Source organism: Elephas maximus, chromosome 3 (genome assembly GCF_024166365.1).
Source record: "Elephas maximus indicus isolate mEleMax1 chromosome 3, mEleMax1 primary haplotype, whole genome shotgun sequence".
Taxonomy (NCBI): domain Eukaryota; kingdom Metazoa; phylum Chordata; class Mammalia; order Proboscidea; family Elephantidae; genus Elephas; species Elephas maximus.
This window is the reverse complement of record NC_064821.1, coordinates 53,020,842-53,035,032: the sequence shown is the minus strand read 5'-3', so window position 1 is coordinate 53,035,032 and position 14,191 is coordinate 53,020,842. Positions and strand designations below refer to the sequence as shown.

Genomic DNA, 14,191 nt, shown 5'->3' with positions numbered 1-14,191 from the left:
ATTAACAGGAGCAAAGAAGAGAGACGAGGTTTGATTAAGCTCTTTGGTCCCGTGCAGTCTTAAGGAAAGGACTCTTCGAAGAGCACTGGATTGGTAACAGGGTAATTAAATGAACTTCACAAATTTATAGTTACTCAGATTTTAAGTGATTCCTTTTAGACAGTTATCAGAGACCAAAAGGGATATATACCTAGAGCATTCTAAATCATCAACCACCTGGGAGGTCCTGTTTAATACATTCCAGGAAAACGACAGCACATTGCGGTTCATCAGCAACCTGAAAAGGACTCAGTTCAATGCTGTTCTATTGTTGCGGATCCTCCAGAACACAGATTGAGTACAAACAGGTGCTCAAAGCATTAAAGGAAGCCAGCGGCAAAGACTCAGAAACTGGCGCTCATTTCACCACCGTGGCGTGGTGGTTAAGTGCTATGGCTGCTAACCAAAAGGTTGGCAATTCATATCCACCAGCCACTCCTTGGAAGCTCTACGGAGCAGTTCTACTCTGTCCTAAAGGGTCGCTATGAGTCGGAATTGACTCGACGGCAATGGGTTTGGTTTGGCTTGGACCTGCAGGGGCTAGAAGTTAAGGAAGAGCTATAAAAAAAAAAACTGAGTATTTAGTGCATTTATGAAGTAGCTTTTTTTTAAATCTGATCCTTTTATTCCTACAGAAGATCACTCCAATCAGCCTTGGCTAGAGTCTTGTCCACATCTGTTTTTGGCTATGACGTAAGGGACCCCAGCACCAAAAACTCGGCCTGATCGATCACACAACGAAAGCAGGGCCTTTGTGTACTCATGCCCTCTCCAGAATGGCTCTCACTCCACAGTTAAGCCTAATTCTGATTCGTTTAGAACGCCAAACACTTTTCAGACATTAGAATAGAGAGTGACAGCCATGAAAGCCCAGAGTCAGGCAGCGAACTTTGAAAAGACAAGACTTAATAGTATTCTGCAGAAATTCTGACAATGAATAATTTCGCATGAGATCAATCTGCAGGCACTATTCAGGAAACAGCAGGAATCTCAAGAATGTACATCAACTCAGGTTAAGTAAACTGACGTAGAAAGTACAAGAAGTCAATAGCACAAATGCAACTACTGTCTTATCTTTTTATCTCTCACTAAGAACAGCTCTTAACACATGGAGAACATTGAGTAAAGCAGTAAAATCACCTCAAATCTAAGGTGAACTGGGGAAACCAAGGCACTGACCAATGAAGCCGCCTGGCCCTGGGTCACCCACACATGTCCAAAACAGAACCGCAAGGTTCCTGCCTCACTGGAGGGCTCTCCGCACTCTCCCCTGCTCTTCTGCCCATTTGGGAACTGGCTTGTCTATTATCCTATGGCTGGAGGCAGGCAACATGGGGGCAGCAAGGGGGGGCACTAAAAGGCATTTAAAAAGGAATATGGTGCTTTGTTTTAACCAGTGAGGCAAATTTTTAAAATTAAAACACTAGCAGTGAAAGAAAACATTGTCATGGTGCCACAACTCTGCTGAAGACACAGAAATATTAAACAAGGTTGCAAGGTAGTTTACTAACAAGCTCAGGGACGCATTATTAAGGAACTGCCTGCAGTCAGTAAATACTATGAGTGACACTGAGATACTATCCAGAAGAGGAAGGACATTTGAGAGAATTCCATCTTTTCACATAGGGCACTTTGGTGGGCTTTTCCGTGGTTTCAAATTCAATTCACAACTGGCCTCATTCAATACGTGGCACCACTCTGCAGGTTCTAAGCTGAAATAAAAACTATTCCTCTCTACGGCAGCCAAAGCAGTGATCCTCCTTAACCCCTGTGGTGTACGCAACAGCTACCTCCTTCACATGCTTGCAGCAAACCCTTACAGGAAAAAATTAAAAATACCCATAGGCAAGCACACTGTTTTCTGCCCGTCGTCACCCCCAAGCTCTCAGGTCTTGAACGCTCAGGCCCTGGAGGACACGGCTTACCTCAAGTCCTTCAGCTCCTGCTTGGCACCACTGTCCTCTCTCCTGTTTTCACCTGCCTCAGTGGCAGCAGCCAGCTGTAAGCTTCGGGTGATTGGCCCCCCACTCCGTTCTCTAGATTTTGTACTGAAGCGGTCTGTTCTCTTCTTACTCGCCAAGGCGGCTTTGCTTTGTAGAACAGCTTTACTTTTCTGGACTCGCACGTGCAGGCTCCGGGATGCTTTGCTCGCAAGCTGAGCAGGGTGATTCTTGGCCACAGCTTTGGGTTTTTTCCCCTCGACGTGCATTACTTTGGCCATTCTTATCGGGCTGGAGTTCCTTAAAGAGGAGGAGTTTGGCTTCTTGGACTTCACTGAAGACGCAAACTTGACATTCTGCTTGGACCTGAAGGACGAAGAGGGCAGCGGGACAGGCGCAGGGCCGGTGCTGCGAGCTCGGGTCTTGCCCAGAGGAGTCGACGTGCTCTGCATCTTAATCTCTGCGTCCGCTGTCCGTCGGCGGTGGTTGCTGTTACTGTTCTTGTCACTGCTAGCAGGTGACGAGTGTCCGCCTTTCTTGGATGAATGAGAAACTTTTTTTTTGGAAGGAGAAAGAGGTTTTTTGGGACAGCTGAAAGCAGCGTGCTTATTCAGGCTTCCGATGTAAGTGAACTCTCTATTACAATAAGGGCAGATGTGAGAGGATGACTCAGAAGCATTTTTTAAGTCGGCTTTCTGCTTGGCAGCCTTGTTTTTTTGAAGGATTGCTTTCTGCACAAGCTGATTTTTTTTCTTCAATGCATTCAATTTGAGCTTATTAGATGACATTTTGCTGAGCTCGACACTGAAGTTCAGTCTTTTGGGCTGTCCCATGCGTCTGAAGGCATTTTTCCCAGAGTTATCTAAAACCACCACACCATTTTTGGGTTGCACTGTCTGTTTCAAAGGGACTGGATTCTTCTTGGGGGTGTACCGTTTCTTGTCACTAGCAGATGCACACGCCAGGATGTGTTTGTGTAATTCAGGCATGTTGTCAACACCTTTTCCACATTTTGTGCAGCGAATGGCAGTAGTAAAAGTCTGTGGAATATTGTGTGTGGTGAAATTTGTGGCCGTCACACCAATTCCCATAGGGTTTCGGTGATGGTACTGAAATGGAGGTGGTTTAAAGCTTGGGTAATGCTGGTTGAGACCCAATCGAACATCTGGGTCCTTTGTCTTTATTCCAGAAGCCATTATCTTTATGGTCGTGTAAAGCTCTTCCGAGGAATCATTTAACTCCTCTTCTTCTTTAGATGTTTCCGAAGGATCTTCTGGCAAACTCTGCATATGCTCCGCGTGGGCCTTACTCGGGTCTGTAAAGTTCTGGGGCCTGAGGGTCCCGCTCTCAAACTCATGGTGTGTGCACACCTTATCTGGGTGGAGATCTCGCTGGTGCTGCTGCAAATTGCACAGAAAAGCAAATTCTTTTTTACAAACTGAACACACAAAGATATTCCCAACTCCATGAAGCATAAAACGATGTTCCGACAAATCCGTTTTATCCTTGAACAGCTGCACACAGAATTCACATTTGAAGGGCCATTCTTCAGCATGAATAGATAAATGTTTGGTTAGGTCCTTAATAGAAAGAAAAGGTGATTCACAGACATTGCAAACAAAATTTTTGTTAAATGTTTCCTGAACAACATCCTGTTCAACTGAAGACTGAGGCTCTTCCCTGGGTTTCAGATCTTCATTCTCTAGCTCTTCCTGTTTGAAAGATATCATGGGAAGCGAAACTTCCAGATTATCACCAGAGGAAACAACGGATGATACCGCTGAAAGAGGAGGCGGTGAAGGGGAAGAGGAGGAGGAGGAGGAAGAGAAGGAAGATGAGGAAGATGATGAGGAAGAAGATGAAGAAAGTGTCGGAGGCCCAGGTGATGCAGCAGACGTGAGCGGTTCAACAGAAGGGACGGGAGATGGAGAGGGAGACACTGTAGGGGAAAGAATTGGAAGTGGAGACTGTGCGGTAGCATTCGAGAGGGGCGAGGGGCATGGGTGAGAAGATGCATCAGAAGAGGGGGCTGGGAGAGGTAAGGAAATGGTAGGAAGGAGTGGAGGGGGTGGCGTGGCAACAGTTAAGACCGGAGGACAGGGTGGAGGGGAAGAGGGATTTGTTGGGCTCAAGAGAGGAGGCAGCTGACCAGAAGAAAGGGAAGATGTCTGCAGTGGGGGTGATGAAGGAGAAACATCAGGTGGAGACTCAGCAGTAGGGGCAGATAAACTAGAGTCGGGACCAAGGTCAGGGTCTGGTTGAGGCTCTAGTGATTTACAAGGACTTGGGCTCCTGGTCGCATCTGCAGCATTTTCTACAGGTAAATCGATACCATTGTATTCATTGAGAAGCACCTTCTGTAGCATGCAGGTGGTTGGTTTCTTTTTCTTTACGGCACTACAGGTTTGCGCCACCAAATGGTTCTCTTTGAATTCTTTGCCTTCAGAGTCACTGCAGGGCTTTTTATGCACACTGAGATCTAACACAGATTCCCACTGGACCAGAGTCTTGCCTACACCCTCCGCCTTCTGTTTTACACCACTGGATAAATCCAGTGGCTGCTGGTTGCATACATTACTAAAAGTAGAGCTGGCTGCCCACTCTTTAGATATTTTATACTCATCGAAGCATGGAGGGCTCACAGTTTCTCTTTCATCCCTCCCAGACAAACTCCAGGCTGGGGAGTTGCTGTGACTTTCCATTTTGGGTTTTTTGGAACTCAGGACTGCCTCAGTCCACACTGCTTTACCGTCGCTTTGTTTCCCAAAGTCTCGAAGGGCAGGACTGTGTTGTGGAGAACTGGGAGGAGAGCTGGTCCGCCGCTTAAACCTACTTGAGGTCACAGGTAACATTGACGCAGGAGTGGACACAGGAGGAGGGCCCAGTTTAGGCATCTCAGCTGCTGAAATTCCTGTAGGAGGAGTTAGTTTTTCCTGGGTTTGAAGAAGTTGTTTGAGCTTTGATGACAAATAAACACTTTTTTCTTTATGGAAAGACACTGCTTCTGTAGTTGATATGCTAAGAGGCAGACTTAAGGAGCATGAGGGTGCGACAGGGTCTGAATCTGTTTCAGCTTTAATTTTGGGTAACAGAGGTGGACTGGTAGTTCTTCGTTTCTTAGACTCACTGTTTGTGCTGCTGGAAGGCTCTTTAGGAAGATCCTCTGTTAGAGGGACCTGTGCGGTCTTTATGTTCTGAGTAATTTCCACTGTCACTGGAGTAAGCAGACAATTTATGCTATACAAGTCCGCTGAATTAGATTCCATCTCAATCACATCACAATTACTAGTGCTGTTGTTAGTCTGAATTTTACCATCAATATAGTAATTCAGGTTTTCAGAGATATTGCTAGAAATATCCATGATGTACACATCATCTGCTTCCCCATCCTCCTCAGGCTCTGTGCTTGGTACGTAGACATTCTGGGTGGACTGGGCCTGCTCTGCTGGAGGCTGGGGCTCCTCTAGGAGGCCTCCTTTTCGCCGTACACCTTTGGGAATCAGGTGACGCTCGTGAACTCTACGCTGATGCCGTCTCATATTAGTATGAGTTCCAAAAACCTTTTTACAGTATTTGCATGGATGAAGTTCTTTAACTTCCCCATTCTCTTCTACAACAGAAGAATTTACTGTTTCTTGGGAAGCTTTCTCTGAATTTAAGATCAGACAATCTTGCCCAAGATTGGGAGGATTTGATTCATCTTTAGGAGTAACATTCTCTCCAGATACTTTACCATCAGCGAGGTCTTCTGATGGCTGTAGTGTCAGGCTGGGTTTTCGCTTTAACCCTGCTTCATGGCGACGCTCGTGCCTCCTCCTGTTAATCTGTGTGCCAAAGGCTTTCCCACAGTACTTGCATTTGAAAGCGTGATTGAATGTAGATATATGGATATGCATGTGACGTTCAAGCCCCTGTTTGGTTGTAAACTTTCGCTCGCAATGCTGACATGGAAACATAAATGTTTCAAATACATCACCATTGGGTTCTCCTTTAGTTTTGGGAATTCTGATAACAGGTGCTACCTCTGGAGAGTCTTCAAGACTTTCTTTTGAATTATTTTTTGGTTCTTCTAATAAATCTTCTAACTTCTCATCACACTGTATTTCTGGCTCTTTCACAGAACTTTCATTTGGCATGTCAGCTTCTTCCTCCCCCTCTTCCTCCAACTCATCATCTTCATCTTCTTCTTCCTCCTCTTCGTCCTCCAAATCACTTGCCTCACAATTTGTTGCTTCTAGTTTCTCGTCTGGTTCTGTCTGTGGCTCAGAGGCAGGGGAAGGGACTGTTAATTTTGGAAGTGCATCCTGGCTAACCACCTCTTGAAGAACATCTGCCTGTTCAACCGCTGAAGCTGAAGGCTTCTCTTCCTCTTCTTTAGGACCTAGGAAAGCAGAAGCATGGCAGTGAGGGCAAAAACTAGCCATCTGGTGACTATTTCTTATTATTCAAAATTACTTCTATTAGCATGTAAAATGTGTAAGGGAGATTATGACTGACAGTAAATAACTTCTACTTTCTTACATATAAAGCTGAAACAAATCCATTTCCATCATTCATCATAAACCAAACATGCCTAGAGTACCTCCTATGCACCAGGCAGCATTCTGGGCAGTGAGGAAACACACATGAACCACAATGACAACAATGCCCACCTGGAGCTTGGGCTCTTTTCTGTGTTTAGCGTCTCACATATAAGCGCCTCTTAGAAACCGCAGTGCTTCAAACTGTGCTGGAGTAGTTGATACTGAATTTCAGGAGACTAGTTGTGAATTCCAATTCCTCATGATTCCAAAATGAAACAAGGAAACTGATAAACATATTACCATCTTAGATTCTTAGCAGTCTGTCTTGAATGGAATGACCCTCTCCCTCCTTCCTAATTAAAACTATTATGCAAACTATTTTCCAGAATCATGTCATCAGAATTGTTTCAAGTAAAAGAAACTTCAGAGATCACCTCCTCTAAGCCCCATCAAATTATTAAGAGTACCTCAGCAAAGGAAACAAATAGAAAAAGAGAAATCCAAAGTCACTTCTGGGTCTCTGTGCCCAGGAGAAATCCAGTCTGGCACAACCTGAAGAGGATGGTAGGCAGGTGGTCAAGGAAGGCCTAGCTATAAGGGCAGAGTTGAGCAGAGACCTAAAAGAAATGACCTATGCACCTATCTGGGGGAGAGAAGCCCTCCAGACAGAGGAAACTGCAAGTGCAAAAGCTCTCAATCAACAATGTGCTAGATGTGTCCAAGGAACAGCAGAGAAAGTTAGGCTCAAGTATGGGGGGAAGCGGGGAGCAGATGAGACCAGAGAAGTGGCCATGAGCCAGCTCACGAGGGACCTTGTAGGTTGTTGGCCTTAACTCTAAGTCAAACAGGGAGCTGCTGGAAAGTTCTAACAGAGCTATGTATAATCTGGCTTATATTCAAGAGAATCACTCTAGCCACTATGAGGAAGGCAGACAACCAGGTAGACAAGCATGGACACAGAGCGACAAGGAGCCTACTACATCTTCCAGAAGCGTGTGATGGCTGAGACTAAGGTGACAGGGGTGAAGGTAGTGGGAAAAGGTCAGATTCTGAATATATTTTAGAAGTTGAGCTGACACCATGTGCTTGCTGACTGGCTGTGGTGAGATAAAGAGAGGCATCAGGGTAGACTGCCCAGCAACTGCAATAACGCTATTCACTAAACCATAGAGAATGCAGTGTGTGCGTGTGTGCACGTGTGTGTGTTGGGAGGGAATCAAGAGTTTACTTTGGACATGCTAAAGTTTGAGGTACGTAATAGACATCCAAGCAAGGATGTTAAACAGTGTCATATGAATCTTCAGCTCAACAAAGAGGCTGAGCCTAGAAATGACAAAGTCTGGTCCTCAGAGTACAGACAGTATTTAAAGCATGGGACCACATTACGTGATCTTGAGAGTAAATGCAGGCCAAAGACAGGAAGACTGTGGCCGAGATGACTCCAAGTTGGCAGAATGGCCAGTGAGGTGTCCGGAGAACCAACATGGGGTGGTCTTTGGGCTAAGTAAAGAAAGTGTTTCAAGGAGGAAGCAATTAGTTATGCCAAGAACCACTGATGGGTTGGTTAAGGTGAGGGCTGAGAATCGAACATCTGACTTAGCAATGTGGAGGTGTGGCAATTGCTGACAACAGCAGTTTTAGTGGAGCGATGTGGACAAACGCCTAATTGGATTCATAAGAGAATGGAAGGAGGAGGGAGAGACAGGAAGACTATGAGCAGCTATTTCAAGTTTTGCTATAAAGGAAAGCGGAGAAACGGGGTAGTAGCCGGAAGGACACATGGGTTCAGCAGGGACTCTTGAAGACAACAGCTATTGTAGCACGCTGAATGCCGACGGAGATGGCTCATGGTGCTGCTTTCTCTACAGTATCAGTTGATAACTTTGTTGAATAGGCCTCTTTTGCTGTAGACATCTGAAGAGTTAATTAGGAAGGGCTTTTAGAGGAGGCAGGGCTACTATGACTTCTCCAGGCTACCTTAACTGGGTATTTGACCTGACAAGTATTACTGAGCACCACTATCTGCCAGTGCTGGTGAAAAACACCATCAAGATCCCTGTCTTCGCAGAGTTTCAGCTTAGTCGGAGCTACACACAAGTAAGCAGGCAACAAGGCTGTAATAAAGAGCACTGCTATGCTAGCGGAAGTATGTGTTGCTTCGGATACACACAGGAAGAGCACCTCCCATGGGCGTGGCTCAGCAGGGAAGGATTCTTAGCGAAGTACTGTGCAGGCTTAACCCAAAGGATATAGTAAAAGTTAGTCAAGGGTAGGAAAGAAGAGGAAGCAGGGAGGCATCAAAACATGTAGGGCATTAGCTTGGACTTACATGGGAACAATGGGGTCCGTTAAAGTATTTTAAAGCAAGAGAGTGCTATTTGGCTACATGTGGATTAAGTGATTGGGAGAAGGACATTACTGGAGGCAGAAGACCAATACTGACAAAAGTGGTATTCGAAGAGGAAATGAAGGCGGCCTGTACTAAGATGTAGAAATGGAAAGCAGCAGCAGAGGTAGAAAAAAGTGGCCAGATTGGCGAGAACTAAGAGAAGTTTGTCAACAGTCTTGTTGAAGCTGCCTACATACAGGGGAGAAGGCGAGGTCAAAAAGGACAAGTGTTCTAGCTCTGCAAATACAAGGTATTAACACAAATACAAAGATTATGTACCAGCCCTCCTGCTCGTTCCTAGAAATATCAGTTCTATTTTTTCCCATCTGCTATTATACTGACTATCAATGAGATTTCTGCTTCTAAATAGAAACCAGCCTTCTCTCCTCCCAGACAAATTTCATAAATTCCATGAATTTTCCACAAACTGGGTAATCAGTTATTTGATGGTGGTAACGTATGGAGCTAGCTCCCTTTTCATATACTTTTTCAACAAATACCTAGGATGTTGCCAAGGAAAGATGATATGAGGCAACAGGAAATAAAATAACATCTCCAAGCACTCAGAAATTTCTTGATGGAGTTCATTTTTAGCCAAAATGTGTGGCTTATTGGGATGGGGGAGGGGGCAGAATCCTTTCCATATGATTGGTAAACAATCCCAGATTTTAAACTGTCCAAACTAGTAAGAACAAAAACATGCAGAGCTCTATTTTAACTACTAAGGCCCACACCAAAGTGTGTCCACACACTCAGTGAGGTCTGTCGAGGCTTAAACATAAAAGCCGCCTTTGGGAACACAAAGAAGAAACTGAACTGTTTGCTCCTTATGTAAACCATTTGCTGAAGTCAATATGGAACATTCGAGATAGACCTACAATTGCGCAATACAGAACCAATGTCGCTTTGACCAGCTCTACTGCAAAGAAGAATAGTAGATACCTTTTTCATGGGCTGTAATGTTATACTAAGAAAATGATCATTGTTTTGAATAATGTAGGGGGATGTTGTATCTTTTTTTTTTTAATTCTGCCACCAAAGGTAGCAAGATTCTTTAGTAATTTTTGTTGTTGTTGAAACAAATGTCTTAGCAAACTTTCTGTTATTAGCAGGCATATTTCGTTTTACATGAGTCTGGGAAATAAACTTAAGCACTTGGCTGCTAACCAAAAGGTCAGCAGTTCGGACCCACAAGCTGCTCCACAGAGTAAGACGTGGCAATCTGCTTCTGTGAAGATTTATAGCCTTGGAAGCCCTATAGGGCAGTTCTACTCTATTGGGTAGCTATGAGTCAGAATCAACTCGACGACAATGGTTTGGGTTTTTTTGGTTTATCCTTGCTTCATAAAGTGAGACAGAAAATGACAATCCTTTATGAATGTCATCACCACAAACAGAGCTAATAAAATGACTATAAAAAGAATACAAAATATTTTGTGGCTTTTTTCCCCTCGGCAAATGTTTCTTCAAAGAGTCACAAGCCTATATTTTGAAACTTGCCTCTGTGGATCACTATGAACAACTCTTGAGGAAGCTTCAGTCTGCGTAAATTTACCACATAAAAAATTAAGACACATATCCCATGCTTCTAATGATATCAATAGTCTCAGTATCATGGCTCAACTGCATTGAACATACAGTAGTCTGTACTTCTGATTAAATTTCAATTCCTACCTCACTGTGAATTCTGACATCATGGAAGGCCTAGAAAATTAATCCTTAGAAAGGACTATAAAGAAAAAAAAAATTGTGGGGAGAAACACAGAGAGATAGAATAAGAATTTAAATTCTAACAAAGAGTAGAAACACTTTTCATCCTGACAAATGAAATAAAAAATGTCTGATATTTTAACCTAAATGTAAAGCATACGGAAGGAGCCCTGATGGCGCAATGGCTAAGCACTCAGCTGACAACCAGAAGGTTGGCAGTTCGAACCCACCCAGAGGCTCTGTGAGAGAAAAAGACCTGGCGATCTGCTCCCAAAAAGATTACAGCCTAGGAAACCCAATGGGGCAGTTCTACTCGTCATTTAGAGTCACTATGAGTCAGAACTGACTCACTGGCACACAACAACAAAGCATACACATTAAAGTATATAAACGATAAGTACGTACAATGAGATAAAATTTTTATAGACTACACTCATGTGCCCATCCCCCGGCCAATGAAAGAACATTACCAGCACCCCAAAAACCTCCCTTGTGTCACGCCAGTCTGACTTCTATCACTGTAGGTTTGTTTTGACGGTTTGAACTTTATATTACACTCTCTCCTCATTTATCAACACGGTTAGGTTCCAAAGACGAGATTACTAATGTGAAAACAGGCGTTACACAAAAATGGGAGGGTGACTACATCATTACGTAACTGCCAAATAACATTATTACATAACTGCCAAACCACTGAGAATCACGGCCCAGCCAAGATGACATATAACCTTAAGACCACGGCTAGCTTTGCTCTCGCCTCGCACCTCGGCATTTGTCACTGCAGACATAGGTCTGATGAGATTTTTTACTAATGATGTAAATACAAACCAGCAGACAACAACACAGTCGATAAACAAGTGGACGGTATTTATAAATGCAATCATACATGGTTTCATTTTATTTTAACAAGATAATAATTTCATTTTTAACAAGAAAAGTCTTTAATAGCTTTTTGAAGGGGTAATAACATGGGGATGGCTCAGTTTACTGTACTAAATTTAGGTAATTATTTTGTTGTTAAACCCTCTACAGTTCTTGGATGATTCTAAAAATGGCCATACAAGGAGATACAAAGTTAAATTATCTGGCAACACATACTCAAACCCTACAAATCCAACAGCCCCAGCTTACCTTCTGCAGAATCTCTCATATTTGCAGGGATGGAATCTGGCTTACTTGTCTTCAGCTTTATGTCTTCAGTTTTGTTTCCTTTGCTTTTATTTTCCTGGGATTTTTTCTTCCCTGAAATACAATATTTATTCATTCATTCATTCTGTCATTCCTTAATATCCTGAAATTCTTGAAGGGGATAATTAATCCAATCACAGCAAACCACGAATTTCTATGCAACTATCACTTCACTTCACACCTACAGCTATCAAACTTCAGCTACAGACAATATGGCCAAAAGAGTTAACAATATTGGTATCAATGAAAAATCAGGCGTAACAGCACTGAATTCAGTTCTAAAGAAGTAATAAGTATATGGCAGAAGTCTGGTTATTCGTAAGAAGCATGTTCAGTCCCTTTTAGTTAAGATTATGAGTATCCGTAATTGTCAAAGCAAAACAACAGAAGCAGAGATTTTACTACAATTACAGGAGACACACAGGCACAATGGCTCTGCTATCAAATGCAGAGTAATTATGAATAATTCATGGCCAGTATGGCACTCCAAGGGTCTTGTGGGATTCCACTCTAGGCCCAGGACAATTCAGTATTTCATTAACAATTCGGAAGATGGAATTCAGGAGATACTAACTGCATTCCAAGTGATACCATGCTTTAGAAGATAAGATTAAAATGCAACATATTTCTGATAAGCTGGAACAATGAACTAAAATCACCCGATACTCAATAAAAACAAACAATTCTCTTTAGCAGAACAAATACTGAAGGTTCAGAAGCTCAGTCTCTTTGGAACTGAACCACTGTTTAAATTCTAAATTTCTTTTTCTGGTAGCCTGTTTTTCAGTCTTCAGATTCACAATAGGTTCCTATTCATCTTCCGCTAACACTTCCTTCTCTTTCTGCAATGATGTCCCCAACCTGACCTCTCAGAGCTCCCACAGCTGCCCCTTATCCTTCCAGAACAAGCTTCTTGCCACCTTTATCTATGAATTAGTAAAATGGCAAACTAGAAACCACTCACGGCTTCTGGACCATATGGAAAATTACAGTCTCCTTCAGAGAAACACTACAGAGGCGTACAATTAACTAACAGCAAGCAACAGATGAAAATGAGGTCAGAAAAACAAAACACTATTGAAAAGATAAGGATTAAAAGTAGAAACATCAATTCCAATTCAAAGCAAGTAATAATCCTAAAAACACCTCCAGGTTTTGGTAAGTATTTAAGAGATGTGTTAAGAAAAAAAGAAGTACAAAATACTTAATAATCATTTAACTGGTTAGTTTCAAAAAGCAAACAAATTCAAAAATACCACTTTAAAACACTCATTTTTCAGCCTAGAAGAAAAGAGAAGATGTTTTCTGTAACTACGTAAGGGTTCACTCAAATTCATGATAGCACATCTATCAGTTCATTTCAAAGGCGGCTAAGATCGAACTCATGACTCTGTACATTTCACTGGAAACCACATTCTGATGGGAACTGAAGTCGAGGGTCTATATGGATACAGCACATTTCTGCCTCCAGGCAGAAGAATTATAAACCAATCCCCTCTGCAAGGGGCACAAACATGAAAACACCTTTTCACATTGGAAAGAGAAGAACACTTTAAGCACTTACTGATAAAGATCAGCCTAGAGCCTTCAGTATGGATTACACCTCAACATAAAGAAAATAAACTGAGCCAACAAGCAACATCACGATACACGGAGAAAAGACTGAAGTTGTCCAGGATTTCATTTTCCTTGAATCCACAATCAATGCCCATGGAAGCAGTCAAGAAATAAAACAATGTATTGCATTGGGCAAATCTGCTGCAAAAGACCTTTTTAAGGTGTTAAAAAGCAAAGATTTCACTTTGGGACTAAGGTGCGCCTGGTCCAAGCCACAGTATTTTCAGTCACCTGATGTGCATACGGAAGCTGGACAATGAATAAGGAAGGCTGAAGAAGAACTGAAGCCTTTGAATAATAGTGTTGGCAAAGAATATTGAATATACCATGGGGAACCAGAAGAACAAACATGTGTCTTGGAAGATGCACAGACAGAACGCTCCTTAGAAGCAAAGATGGCAAGACTTTGTCTCACATACTCTGGACGTGCTATCCAGGGGGACCAGTCCCTGGAGGACATCATGCTTGGTAGAGCAGAGGGTCATCAAAAAAGAGGAACGCCCTCAACAAAACGGATTGACAAAGTGTCTGCAACAATGGGTTCAAACATAGCACCGACTGCGAGGATGGTGCAGGACTGGGCAGTTATTTCGTTCTGCTGTACAAGGGGTTGCTATGAATTGCAGCTGACTGGACAGCACCTGACAACAACAACCATCTCTTACAATTCTTTCTTCCTTTGTCAACTTAACAACACTTAGTCTAAATCTGATGATGACAAAGGGTCTTGAGGAACTCTGCTGAGCTTAAGGGAATTTGGATTCTTCCTTTCAACTAGTTTTCTT

The 14,191-nt window shown here is 42.9% G+C and overlaps 1 protein-coding gene across 8 annotated transcripts in view; it reads right to left on the bottom strand.

The window, feature by feature from the left end:
- The window catches only part of PRDM2 (PR/SET domain 2), a 173,773-nt gene that overhangs the window by 65,344 nt on the left and 94,238 nt on the right, over nt 1-14,191 (bottom strand). For 2 of the 8 annotated variants that reach the window (XM_049877961.1, XM_049877962.1), the window contains 2 exons: nt 11,733-11,843; nt 1,965-6,360 (listed from right to left, as the gene is read on the bottom strand). The exons of 2 other annotated variants lie outside the window; for them this stretch is intronic. In XM_049877961.1, the coding sequence (XP_049733918.1) occupies nt 1,965-6,360; nt 11,733-11,843 (4,507 nt within the window). Of the gene's footprint in view, nt 1-1,964; nt 6,361-11,732; nt 11,844-14,191 lie in introns of those variants that run through there. 4 more of the 8 variants (XR_007516531.1, XM_049877964.1, XR_007516530.1 and 1 more) reach the window with 3 other exon arrangements.